Source organism: Athene noctua, chromosome 17 (genome assembly GCF_965140245.1).
Source record: "Athene noctua chromosome 17, bAthNoc1.hap1.1, whole genome shotgun sequence".
NCBI lineage: Eukaryota > Metazoa > Chordata > Aves > Strigiformes > Strigidae > Athene > Athene noctua.
Window position 1 is genome coordinate 10,170,041 of NC_134053.1, and position 13,847 is coordinate 10,183,887.

Here is a 13,847-nt window from a genome sequence, read left to right on the forward strand (position 1 = left end):
ATAGTGAGTAACAAAAACATTCAAGAATTAGTTTTCTTTCTCTTTTCACAGAGAAACACAATAATTCAGAACTTGTTCAATGAAGATCCCTTACTAGCACTTGGGAGCATACCATTCTGTCAAAAATCCAGAATAAAAACACCATTTAAGATTCTTCTGTCTCTTCTTCTGGATTCACACAAAAAACCCCACATGGGTGTATGCCCCACGATTTATTCACCTAGATTCTCATACTGGTCTTGCAGAGTCATGTGCAAGTACAACATAGGTCACGTTCAACTGTTTCTTCGCACCACATGGAATTTTATAAAATTCTAATATTAAACAAACAGTAGCTTTCTGCACCAGTTCACAGAGCAGAGCAGTTTTACCACTCAACAATTAGCAGTATCACCATTACCAGAAAATCTAAACTTCTTTGGAGAAAGATAATAAATTAAAACTTTGTCTTTTTACTTCAGCATACACAGTATATTCAGCTCTTCCAAAACAGTCCACAATGAAACTCATAAAAGACATTGGAAGCAATTTTCAAATGGACCACATGATTTTTCTGGAAGGCTGAATAGCTGACTTCAAGCCATTCAAAAGACACCATATTTGAGAACTATGTTTCCCTTTCTAGACTTACTCCGACTCCTCTTCAATAACATTATCTCACTAAGAAGTAGAAATCAGTCTCAAAATATTATAATTTGGAAAAGATTACAAAATACAAAGTTTTATTGTACTTGGGACTACAGAAATGTATTACTTCAGTTTTTCCATTTCCTTCAAATTTGAGAAAAAGTAACAAGCAAAACAAATGACAACAAAAACTAACAGATGTATGAACTAGTTTCACCAATTAAGCTTGTAAATTCAGAGAGGATTTCACCAAATAAATTTCAGTGGCTGAACCTGGCAGATGCCATTCCCCACAGAAGTGCTGCATTCCTAGAATGAACTAATGCCTTTCAGTAATACAGAAAGTCAGTCACTTAGGCAAGGCGGGACTTGTAAGAGACCAAGGATTAGCATCTCCGAACACTGGAGTAAGCTGAAGCATTTTGGATCCTCTGCCAATTCAGAGCTCATCATGTTTTGCAGGGTCCATACTGGGTTTGATGAAGACTCCCTCCATTGCTTTCCAATAGTTGTGATGATTAGCAGTAGGCATGCCATGAACTTCCCGCTGGCCTCTAATGGGATGGCCATACTGTTCCCCTGTTATGGAAAGGAACACCTCAGTTCCTACGTGCTTGAAGCGCACTGCATCCTCCCGCTCCCAGTAAGTCCCACTGCACTGCACAATCCATATATCGAGGTCATCTCCTTCGCCATCATCACCAAAGGCACTTACTTCCTGTTAGAGACACAAACTTCCTGAAGTGAAAATGTAAGCAAACACCTCCAATACAATACAAAAATATCAACCACAAAGTCAGCAGAGTATGAAGGCAAGGATGGAGAGGAAAGAAAAAGTGTTGTTGCATCGTTTTGTCAACAGCTATCAAATCCAGAAGCAGGAACTCTGTACTGCTACAATCTGAACACAAAGTGCCAACAAACTCCAACGTGTCATGTGAGCAAAAAGCACCAACAAACCTCAATATACATTACAAATTAAACGAAAGAGGACTTAAGGAGAGATCAGAACGATCCTTCTGAGAAAAATTCAAAATAAACAACTCTAATGCTGATGCAAATTTTCCCCACTCAAAAAAGTTTGTGACTGTAGATATTTAGTTCTGTAGTAAGACCATCTTCATAATTACCACTGCAACAGGTTTTTTCAGCATGTGTTTTTATCCCAACAATTGAGCTTGTTAAGCAAGCGTATTCCTTTTTTACTGAATTATAACAAGCTTACAATTGCATCAACAACTATCTGGTTTACACTCTTTCTTCAGATAGACAGCTGAATTTCTTTAAAAGAATAAGGAAGACCATTAAAGCCAATTAATTCCTGCTAAAACAAAAGTTAGAGATTAGATTTCATTATGCACAAAAAAAAAATTCCAAGCATTTCCAGACAGACTAAGCTCCAACTGTTTAGGACCCTAGACAGCCTTTAATTCTTAAAAACCTGATAATCAGAAGTGATGAACAACTTGAAAATATAACTGCAGTAATTTGTACCTAGCACCCTAAAATTTCAGGGTCATGTTAATTCAAGTTTACGTAGTCCAAAGTGTGTGAAAGATGATGTAAAGAACATGAAATAAAAGTTTGTTTTCATAAGTACATCATATTTCAATAGTGTCATAAGTCACAGTCCTGTCAATCTCTGGAAAGCCATGCAAACTTGCCTTTTGCTTAGATACTACGCAACCACAGCAAAACCAAAGACACGTGACAGCTGCTGAACATTTTTATCTTAATGGCAATGCTATATAAATTGTCTAAACCAACAAATGGAGACTGGGGGAAGGTTTTAGAATCAATCTGTTCTTTAAATAATTCTTCTGAAATGCTATTTTTTCCATCACTTTTTTAATAACCAGATCACTTAGATACCCTACACAAAACTGGACCTTATTGTCTCAGCCATTTTACCCATGGTAAAAGACAAACTTTTTTGACAAAGAGTCAGGTCTTTCAACTTTAAACATAATGACCTATCTACATAGCCTGAAGGAAGACTAACCAGTGACAAACTTCCAGCAAGTTTGTATTATTTATTTTAAGAGAGATTTTCAATCTTGGAGAAGCATTTGTTCAAGGATGATACCAGCACCTAATTACAGTTAGAAATTACACTCTTCCAGATATGTACAAAATGATAAATAAATATGATTGTGAAGGCAGATTCATTTTTCCTGTGGAAGAGGACCAAAATAGGGATAGCAAGAAGAAACTAATAGATTGGATCACCAAGGAACTTGGATATAGGAATGCCTAGTGGTATAACACATGATGCCTTACTCTAGAGCAATCTTCATAATGTTGAGGGAGGTGCCCAGTCTCCTACACCTTGAAAATGCTAAACATTTCAGAACAGTCTTGCCAGTAGAATAAAAAAATGCATATTTGTTAAAACTGCTGTGAAATACCGATACTGGTGCATTAAATTTTACACCTGTCAAGAACTTAAATACACAATTCCAAGATGCAGAAAAGCATATACTTGAACTCTGGATATGCACAGACATACTATTTCTGGCAGCTGGTACCCAAGCTTGATTCTTCAAAAACATGAGAAACTGCAGTCAATAGCATGTGCTATCTATACAAAAGCTTAAGATTTAAAACAACTCACTTGGTTATTGGAGAGTGGTGATGGGAAGTGATGAGTGTGTAAATTTTTTCCTGTGTTAACATGAGTAAGTCGTATGGCTTGTCCACATTTCACCGGTGTCCCGCGCTGGCAACTGCCATCACTTTTCCCACGAATCCTCCAGTAACTGTTAGCATCATCTGAAGCTTCAACTCCTGTCACTGACTGTTGTCCACTTCCTGTTTGAATGGAATTAAATGGCAGGAGACTTAACCAACTTCCCCAGTTCAAAAAGTCCTGACAGAAGTCAAGAAACTTGCTTTAATGTTCTAAAGCCTTCATGTTTAAGGTATGTTTAATTCTCACAGTCTGTTTACTGACTGCAGTGTGAATCCAGGTACCAAATAATCTTTCAGACTGAAAAAGTTACAGCATGTGTTAGCAGATGCAAACTGTCAAAGTTCATAGTGAACACATGACAAGGAAATCTTGATCCATGATGACTATTATTCACACCATCCAACCTTTCTCAAAAATACTACCAAGGTTTTTATGTCCCCAAACAAACCAGCACCCTCGATGCCAGAATAGACACTGCGAAGGTACTGCTGAGGCCCTACATGCAACAGAACAGGGCTCACCTCAGGAATGAGGGGAAAGCATCCCCGTCAAATCCCCGCTCCTGGGCCGGCAGAGCACAGCTGCAACGTTTTCCTGTACCCCGGGCCTCAGCATCCTCCTCTCCCTGCCAGGCCTCCCGTGTGCCCCACCGCCCCATCCCTGGCCTGCTGCTCCCTCTGCACCAGGGACACGGACCTCAGCAACCTCTAACCTCCTCCTCCTTCACCGCCTGGCTCCCCTCCCATGTCTCCGCCATCCCGCCGATTTCCTGCTTCCCGCATCGCCTTTCCCCCCCCCCGGCACTTCCTTGCTCCCCTCACAGCCACTTCCCTGCCCCCCGCCATTTTCCCGTCCCTCTCACGACCCGTCCCCCCAACGCTTTCCAGCTCACGCTGTTTTCCAGCCCCCCCCCCCGCTTCCCGCCCGCCATTTCTCAGCTCTCGGCCGCTCAGCGCGGTGTCCCTCGGCCCGGCTCTGCTCACCGGAGCCGTACTTGACCTCGTGCGAGTGGAGCCGCACGCTGTGGCGGGTGTTAAGCAGCTTCAGCACCGAGCCGCAGGTAACAGCGCCCGGCGCCGGTCCCCTGCCGTGACACAGCCCGCGCAGCAGCGACAGGAGCAGGAGCGGGAAGAGGCGGCAGCCGCCCCGCATCGCGCCGCAGCCCGGCCGGCACCGCCGCCCCGACACCGCCCTCAGCGGAGCGCGCTTCCGCACCCCCCCGCCGGCCCAGCCAATCGCCCCGCGCCAGCGCCGCGGCCGGCCAATCCCCACCCGCCATCTGCTCGGCCTCGCTCCCGCATTGGGCCACGGCTTGGTGACCTCAGCGCCGGGAGCCTCTGAGCAGGAGAAGCTCATTGGACAATGAGAAAGGGGTGGCCAATCAGAGCAGGCGGCGTGGCGCCTCCCAAGGAAGGACGCGAAGGGGGACCGCGGCGCTTTTACCTCCGCGGCGCCTCAGCGGACCCCGGGACAGGCCCGCGGGGGCCCGCGCCGCCCCACCCCCGGCTGCCTCTGCACCGGGCCCGGGGCATTGTCAGCCCCGGCTGCCGGGCGCTCCGGCAGGAGATAGCCCTGCGCGCCCCCGGGACAGCGCTGACAGGAATCCTTGGGCTCCCCTCACTGGGAGCCTGTTCTTGCTGAGAACTGGTTTATGTCGGAGGAGAGCAGCCCAGGTCTGTTACGGGGTCTCACGTAGAGTCTGAGCTGTTAGAAAAATAGTGGCCAGGTCACTCTGTTAAGGGCCTTGGGGGAAAACCTGCTGCAAGTGGGACTGGTCTGTCAGTTATCATCAGCGCCAGGGAAGAGCAAATGTCTTCCCAGCCAGAGCTCGTCAGCCATAAACCAGCTCGAAGGTCACTAACTCAGGTGTGGGGGATGGCCCAGATAAAGCCTCAGGGAGCAGGAATTTTGCAGAAATAGGTCAATCGGCCCATGCTGTTGCATTCAGGCAGCTTCTAGCTCAGAGCTGGCAGGTGGCACGTTCAGGTCTGCTCCTCCCTGCAGTTCTGGTTCTTACATTGTGTAAATACGTACCCCTCTGGGGGATTTACAGACAAATGTAACAATGTTGAAAAACAGAGGAAATTTATGGTAGTGGACTGTCTGGCATGATAATACACCACTGGTCCAGTCATTCCTGGATTATGTTAGAACTTCTGATGACAGGGCATAAATACAAAGAAGAACCAACAATAGTTGCCATATCATTAAGCTGTAGTGATCACATCTTTGCTTTTGGATCTGGAAGTTCACCTTCTGTGATTCAGTCTCTTTTGTGAAGTTCGTCTAACAGAAATAGATTATTAAACTCTATCCTGTATAAAAGCTGCATAAATTAACATATGTACTGTCCTTCGTTGCATAGTTTTGCAGACTGAAGTACACACACCCACACTTCCCCGCCCCAAAAGCCTCCTTTATCAATAGGAAGCAACCACAAAGGACACGGGAACTCCTACACAGTCCATTAGCTTTTGCCTCTGAAACAGCTCATTGGATTGATTCATAAATCACCTCACAGACAGTCTGGTGTGAGTCTCGTGTAACAGTCCCAGGAATACAAAGTTAACAGAGCAAAAGCTTTGACCTTTTTAACAGCAAGGGAACAGGTAGAAGGGCACCTGCCTTGAGACTTAAGTCTTTGTAACAAAGGTATTCTGCATGTGCAACAGTAAGCAACTGAAACACTTCACTTTCTAGTATAGGATGATTTAGAAAGCACATTAGTGTTGCTGGCTAGTGGAAACATCATGAGATGCTCAGCTGACTCTCTGTATCTTCCACCAGACCTGGATCTGCGAGGCTTTTTCCTTCCCATGTGATACCACTCAATCGAACAATTAGTTTTCTTTTTACTGCCTTTGGCCCATTTCATGTAGCTATATCTACATCTAAGAAAAATCTCTGGCTTAAATGTTAGGCCTGCATTAAAACAAGCCTGAGTACTACTCAGTCACATACGTGCACATGTACACACACAGACAGACTCAGTGTGTTTTACTGAGGACTAAAACCTCATTGCCTAGTGCCGGAAGTATAAGTGTTTGCTCACAGAAAAGCTAAAAAAAGATCACCCATTGATAGTCAAATGCTGTATTTCTATGTCATTGTAAGAAGCCTTGCTGTTCTAACTAAGACAACAGCTCACATTTGCTGCTGTTGTTATAAATGGGGCAAAACCAGATGTCTGCGGCTGCCATTTTAGCCGTGGAAAATCAATCATATGGAGCTTTAGCTGGCACCTGTCTGTCTTTCTGGGAGGTCGTTCAGTCTCAGTGCATGTAGTGCCATTTACATGGTGCTCCCTACAATGCTTTTCAGTCCTACTTTAGAAACCTAATTGGGTTAGAACGGTTGCCAACAAAGAACCCCATCAGTGCCAAACACCCGTGGCAATTAACAGCTACCTCATTGCTACAGGGCCCACTATTGTTTCCAGTAGACTACTGTAAGCTACAGGTAAAACTGCCTCAGAAATTATGTGGTGGTGCACACTGGCAATGGAAACATCAGCTTTTTTGATAGGAATCTCATTATGATTCTTGTTTATGCACACAAAATAATTCAACAGTGCTGTAAAAGGGGAGAATGCAATTAGTATGCCTTCTGCCTTCAGTCACTTAACCCTGCAGTCCTTGTGGACATTTGATTTTCAAGGATTTTGAAAATGCCTACCATCTCCACTCAGATGCACCTGTAGGTATAACCTGGCCCTCCCTGAAAAACAGGTTTTAGCGGATTTGGCAGTGGCAAATGCTTTTAGCATACAGAAATGAGAAATCTGTGGTACAAGAAAATTTCAGAGGGCATATGCTGGCCCAAAGCAACACATTACAGAAAATTACTTTCTTCCTTTTTATATTGGCCTTTGTTAAACATGCTTTAAGATTTCTGTTTGCTTTGCATGACAAAAGCAGTGACTGACAACTAAGGTAGCATAGCAGGGAACTACTGGGCTTGATCAACACCCCAAAAAGTGCTGGTGCATCTTAGACAGCCCTTGATTTGTGGAGAATGCTGCAGTAACCTCACCTGTATACTTTCTCAGACTGTCACTAATCTTAGGCAAAACAGACAGGGCACAGTTCTGAAGATATTAGTACCTGATACAAAAATAAGTTCATATGAGCTCTTCCACTGACTGTTCTCTGCATCTGGATCTTTCCCTGATATCAATAAGGATAAACTGTACTGAAAGGACAGGAGGAACAGTACAGAATAAGGCCTGTAAACATTCCATGTTTTCTTCTATCTCCTTTCACCCCACACTGATGAACTGATGGCTATAAACCTCACTTCAGATCAAACATTTGTATCCATTGGCATACCTTACAACAGAGCTCTTCTGTGACCCCTAAGCATAAATACAAATAGTAAACACTAGTAATAACAATAAAATGCTGTTACCCAGGGAGAAATTGAAATGACAAAAAAGATGGCTTGCCAAAAATTTATAGAATTACAGTTTTTTTATCACTCAGCCCAAGTTGTTTAAGGACTAGAGACCCAAAATCAGATATTCAGATTTTTGCATTCAGTAGATATAATGTAAGATAAGCAGAGTAAGTAAATAAACAGAAGACATTAAAAAAAAAGAAATAATATATTCATATTTAAATGGAAGAATTTTTCATCTGAGGGAGAACAGTTGATGACTTTTTTATTGCTGTCTTCTGTTTCTAGTCTTTGAGGAAGGGAGGACTTCCTTGAAAGTTCTGCAGAGTCCTGGCAATCTGTGTCCAGTAACATTGTCAGCATCTCTCAGCTACTCTCCTGAGTGATGCTAGTCCTTCAAGAAGATGGGATCTCCCCTCAGAGCTCCACAAGAATTATTGTGCATTTCCATTCAATCAGTTGAGATTTTCCAGGTGCTTTCAGTGATGCTGGGAGGCGAAAACAATTGCTGTAAGTGATCTGCCAGATTAATTTACATGTGTAGTAACATTGCTGAGGAGTTCCCCATGTTCTCACTGATGACACGAGCTCTTTGGTAGAAGGAACTCTTTTGAGATGACAAGGAATACTGATGATTCTACAACTGTCTCTTCTTCCATGTCTGACAAAATAGGTGATTCTCCCTGGCTATCATTTGTACTACTAGATTTTTTAGAGGTTGTCTTTTGTCTTAAAAGCTCATCAGTAGCCTGCTTTAGTAAGTCTTCTACCTCTCATGGTAGATATTCAGGGAATTTTGGAGGTGTAGTTCTGTCATCTCTGGAAGGAGTGATATTTTGGCTAAGGGGTTCCTTGGCTAATTCTACTTTGCTGATATTAATTTTTTGTTTAAGTAAAATCTTTTTGTCCCTCACTTCTGATGTAAGCTTTTGATGTTTCAGCCATGTTTGTGCTGATAGCCTTACACCATTGCTCTTCAGTTTTTTGAAGCCAAACATCATGTCAAGGTGTACCTTTGTAACAGGAACAAACATAAATCCAAGCCAATCTGAAAGTATTTTTTCACAGTAAATAGAAGTGTGTCTGACTGTATTTTCAGTGGGAGACTCAACAATCTCCTTGTGACTTCTGAAAAATAATCTATATCCGCCCACCTTTACATTTTGCTTCCCCACTCCACCCCTTTAGGAAGCAGAGTGCTTAGAAGACAATGATTAAAAATTTTATGCATTAATGCTTTGTATGTAAAATATAGCGGGCTTTTTGCCCTTTTTTTTTTCTTTTTTTTTTTCCCCTTAGCATGCGGACCTGCCCCTGGTCTCTTTAATTCACTTTAATGGTTCCTGATCAACATTTGTCAAAATCACATTCAGGCTTGCTTAGACAGTGTAAATTGAAACTGTGCAAGTTATTTGGAATTTGTTAACATAGATTGGAATTGTAGTTTTGATGACTTTCTATTTCAGTGTAAGAATATAAAAATGCAATGTATGTTACATCATTTCAGACAGCTTTTAAAATAATTCTGTGGTTCATGAGAATTGAAGAACTTCCAGATATCTGTCTGTTTCAATGGCAGGTAAATATTCATGTAATCCTGAAAATTCCACTGAACATCTATGCATCTTTTATAAAATCTGCCTGTTTCTGACCTCAGTAAACATGTTATTCTGCCTAAAGGTAACTACTTCTAGGTACCTTTATCATAAATACCAAGAAATGAGCTCCAGATAGGGCAAACTGAAGTCCCAAGTTTTGATGCAATCAAAACAGTTAATGGAATCAGATAGCCTAGGTTAAGCTATTAATGTCAACAGCTGAACAATACTTATTTTGGACGCATTGTTTAGTTGTCTAGTAGAAGGATTCCCTGTCCCAACTCTTTTGTGACCAGGCATCTTTGTATATTTAATAGACCTCAAGATCAGGCAAAGAGGCATCTGGAACAGGAATGGGCAGGCTTTACATCATCTCAAACCCAGTCAGAAATCACAGATGCTGTAGCTTAGTTCATATTCAAATACTAATTTTTACTCCACATCAGACACTCTGAAGGAAATGCAGCAGAGAGAAAATAACTCTGAAAAATGTGGATTAAGATTCACTGTCAATGAGCAATACATGGTCTCACTGAAGACCAGAGGCCTGCTATCTGCATCAGGAAGGATTTGAACTTGTACTTTAATAGTACACCATCATTTAATGCAAGTGTCAAGTTAATAATAAGGTCATGATGACAAATTTTGCCTTTCACTTTCAGCCACCTTGCTAGCACCATGCACCTTGTCAGGTATTGACATTATTTTGTGCTGGTGTAAATTCAGCTGATTTCAGAAAAAGGAAGAGGGAAGGAAGGTGGCTGGTATACTGCCTAGCTGGTCTTATCTGGCATTCAGGGAAGCCTTTTAATTCTTCGCAAATGTACCCTAGAATTTGGGGATTTCAACCCTTTTTCATGCAAGATGGAGGAAGCTGTTATATGGAACACATTGCAAGTCACAAGTAAGGGGTCTAACCACAGGACTTTGGTGTGTTTATCCAACATTATATGCTTAGAGTCCATTTGGAGCAATGCTCTTTGCTGCTTTCATCTCAGGTCACAGCTCCTGTGCCCAGGGTTCAGAAGAGCTACCTCTGGGTAGAACCCACCTGCTATATCCTCACCCTACTGGGGATTTGGGCAACAAACCATCTAGCATATCCTGCCATTGTGCACACCCATTTGCCCATAAACTGCTCTTTCTAGTCGCCTTCTAATCTGGGTGTTGTAGGAAGGGCTGGGAGCATTAGCGCCCCTCTGTCCCACAGCTGCACATCCCACCCTGAGCTCAGGCCCAGCCCTCCTGGGAGACCCTCTCAGTCGCTGTCAAACAGACCCACGTGAGCAGGGAAGCCCGCAACAGCTGAAGGGCTGCTCAGCAGCTGGGTGGCAGGGGGAGCGGGCACATGCCGCTCTCCTCCGGGCTTCTCTTTGCCGCTGCTGCCAGCTATACGAGCCGAGAAAACCTCTCCCTCGCCACAAAATGGCGCCCACGTGCCCGGCTGCCTCCTACCCAGAGAGCCCCGCGCCAGCCGCCGGGGCGGGACCAGACGCCGCGCAGGCGCAAGGGCCGCCCCCGCCGCGGGGCACGCCGGGAGCTGTAGTGCGGCGCGCGCCGGCGGGGCCGTGCCCTCCCGGCCCGGGCCGGCCCCCCCGGAGGACCGAGGTAGCTCGCTCTTCTGTCGCACCCAAGGCTGGTCATGTCTGTGAATTTTAGGAAATGCGGGCACTTGCAGCCCAGCTCTCCGCATAGGTACAGTTCTTCTATCAGGTTCACTCAACTCGCACTGTGAAAGTCACAGCTAGCCAACACGTGCTCCTCCAGCACTCTTGCGTATCGCCTACCTCAACCTCTGCAACAGCCCGCCAGTTTTCTTTTCCTTTCTGTGCTATGCCTCACCGCAGTACCTTCCATCTGCCCTGGCGAGGGCAGTTGGACCAGCCAATTTTGCCCCTGGGCCATAGATTATGTTGGGGTCTGCAGCTCCTGAGCCACTGCTGCACTGGCTTGTTGCAGGGCCTTGACCTCTGCTTCAGGAGGTTGGAACTGGCCAAGGCATCCCACTACTACTGAGAGGAAACCGAGGTGCATGCCAACAGTGTGAACACAAATGTCTTGTTTCTTCTGAAAACCGACCTCAGGAGAGGAATGAAAAGGCTTCAATTCAAGCATTTCTACAGAAGCCACTGAACTTCCAAGATTTTGTAAATCTTTGTGGCTGGGCAAGAGAAGAAAATGTGAACATCCTTTAATTTAAAAAAAGGATTTTACTTTGTCTCATTCAAACATCTTTTACAATTCACACTTCCAATAAAATTTCATGCAAGAAAAAAGACAAATCAAGTCCTACTGTGATACCACTGTAATCCCAAATGAACTAACTCACAGCAGCCAAGGGAACAAGAAAAAGAAAATACATGGTTTTATGTCAACAAGCTGCTTGTTGGAAGCATTAATTGTTAGGAAATGCTTTTGTGAAATACAGGAAACCTCTAAATCCACTACTTAATAACTTGAAGTTCAGGGAAAGAAATTCAAGCTTAAAACCAGTGAGGCATCTGAGGATGAAGAGAGCTTCTGCTGGCTTCCATGACTAAGATAAGGTAGGGGTATGTTTTGTTTCACAGAATCACACAGAAACATCTAGGTTGGAAAAGACCTTGAAGATCATGCAGTCCAACCATTAACCTAACACTGAGAGTTCCCAACTACACCATATCCCTAAACGCTATATTGACCCTTTAGTTGAGCTGGAAGATGTGACCTGTGCTTAGTACATGTCCTGGCTCATGCAGCTCCACCAGAAACACTGGCCAATATTTTCATTCATGTCTTCATCGAAGAGGAGAGGTTAGCCAGAGGAAGCCTGCCTTGCTTTTCAGCTCTGGGTCGAATTTGTAAGAGACTTTCCTCTGGACTATGTAGCGGTTGGCTGCAAGGGCTATTTTGGCAGCCAGCTGGCTGCAGAGGAAACACCGTGCTGGGATCTGAGGGCGATGTGGCGCAGTAGCGAGATCTGTTTGCTGGGGAGATTTTGCTTCCAGTCATGGGAAGAAGAGCTGGATAAACAGGAATGACATCAGAAAAGAAAAGCTCCAGGAACTGTATTCAATATTTAAGAATAATGTTACCTTAATAGCATTAAACACATACGAAGGTTAAGAAGGCTGAGATGCCAAGCTTTGTCTAAGATTCTTATGTAATGCCTCTCACCTGTGCAGAGGTAAGCAGCATTGACACTACTAGAAAGAGGCAAGTAAACCCCAGAGTTTGCATTGGCAAAGGCAGGAGGTACTTGGTTTTGATTCATGACATTACTTCAGAGTTGTGCTGACTTAATCTGTTACAGTAATAGCTCTCATCAGTAAGTGAAGCCCTGGGGGAATGTGGGCAGGCTGTGAGGTTCATTTCCCAGAAGGGGAAGCAAGTAACAGTTGCACAAATATCCACTCTGAAATACCAAGGGCACTGGAAACCCTTACAGAACATCAAAACCTTTTCTGTAATAGAGACATACAACTATTAAATGATGGAAATGCTTACAGGAATTGCTAGAATGAAGATTTAGCAAGATCTCTACCGCATGTTAGCATGATTTGTTTGGAATTTCATTCCAAATAATTTTTCGATGAGAAAGGAGTCACTAAGGGGCAGAAGGCTGTCTCCAGCTCTCATCATGATTTCCTGTTGTCAGTGTTCAGTTACATGTCAGGGAAGAGTAAGCTCTTGAAAGGGATGCACAGCTGATGTTCACTCTAGATCCAGCAGAAATCTCCATGCTGCCCATTTCAGGGTCTACATGGAGAACACAGTTTAGGAACCAAATGCTTGCATAAATAACACTGCCACCATCCATTCTTTTATTTTCTTCCTTCAAAGTATCAAAATACTCTCACAAACAATCTTCTGAATCTTAGCTGCCCCTCGAAGTGCCCTCAAGCAAATGGAAACGTTTTTTCTGCTGCAGATTGATCTGAGGTGGGAGGCAGAGGCATTCCCCTCCCCAAGTTCTGTAGGAGTTTGCTGTGTGGACTGCAATCGATGGGAGCCTAAAGATCAATAGGGCTGCAACCTACCTCAATTCATTGGTTCCAAATCCCCCAAATGTGAGGGAACAGACACATAGAACCAAATCCCCCAAATGTGAGGGAACAGACACAGAGAACCACTGGCTACACAGGTGCTCATGCCCCCACACACAGATGTTTCACACCTCAGCTCTGGGTGTGAAAGTGGTGGAATTCCATCTATTTAACTGTGCTGCTTTGTCTCCACAAGTAATGGTGCTTCCTTTGCTGAGAAGGATGATCAGTCTCTGGTTACACCTGCACATCATCTCCTTGACTTTGAGGCTTGGGTATGCTGGCTGTCTTTTAGGAACTGAATTCTGCAGAAAGAGGGAACACTGGACGTTCTGGTTTCTTCAGGCAAGGACTGCCCAGAACTGAGAACAGGATTGTGGTTGCAATGAAAGAGCTAAGTTAGCCCAAATGACTTTACCTTAGCCTTGAATTAAGCAGCAGGATGGTCACTCTGTTCCCACAGAAACAACCCTTGAAGCCTTTTCCAGCCTGTTCCACCCCAGCTGCTCT

The 13,847-nt window shown here is 44.0% G+C and overlaps 1 protein-coding gene across 1 annotated transcript; it reads right to left on the reverse strand.

Moving 5' to 3' along the window:
- Positions 1–688: 688 nt before the first annotated feature.
- On the reverse strand, positions 689–4,503 carry SDF2L1 (stromal cell derived factor 2 like 1). The gene is made up of 3 exons (XM_074921368.1): positions 4,303–4,503; positions 3,242–3,438; positions 689–1,345 (listed from the first exon to the last, which is right to left on the reverse strand). Exons 1-3 carry the CDS (start codon positions 4,469–4,471, stop codon positions 1,067–1,069), a joined length of 645 nt encoding a protein of 214 aa, XP_074777469.1. The 5' UTR covers positions 4,472–4,503; the 3' UTR covers positions 689–1,066.
- Between the last annotated feature and the right edge of the window lie 9,344 nt (positions 4,504–13,847).

Coding starts and splice junctions, on each gene's coding strand:
- SDF2L1 (XM_074921368.1), bottom strand. CDS start 4,471: ATGCGGGGCGGCTGCCGCCTCTTCCCGCTCCTGCTCCTGTCGCTGCTG. Junction 3,439..4,302: donor CGAGGTCAAGTACGGCTCCG/GTGAGCAGAGCC, acceptor CCATTCAAACAG/GAAGTGGACAACAGTCAGTG. Junction 1,346..3,241: donor CACCACTCTCCAATAACCAA/GTGAGTTGTTTT, acceptor TGTCTCTAACAG/GAAGTAAGTGCCTTTGGTGA.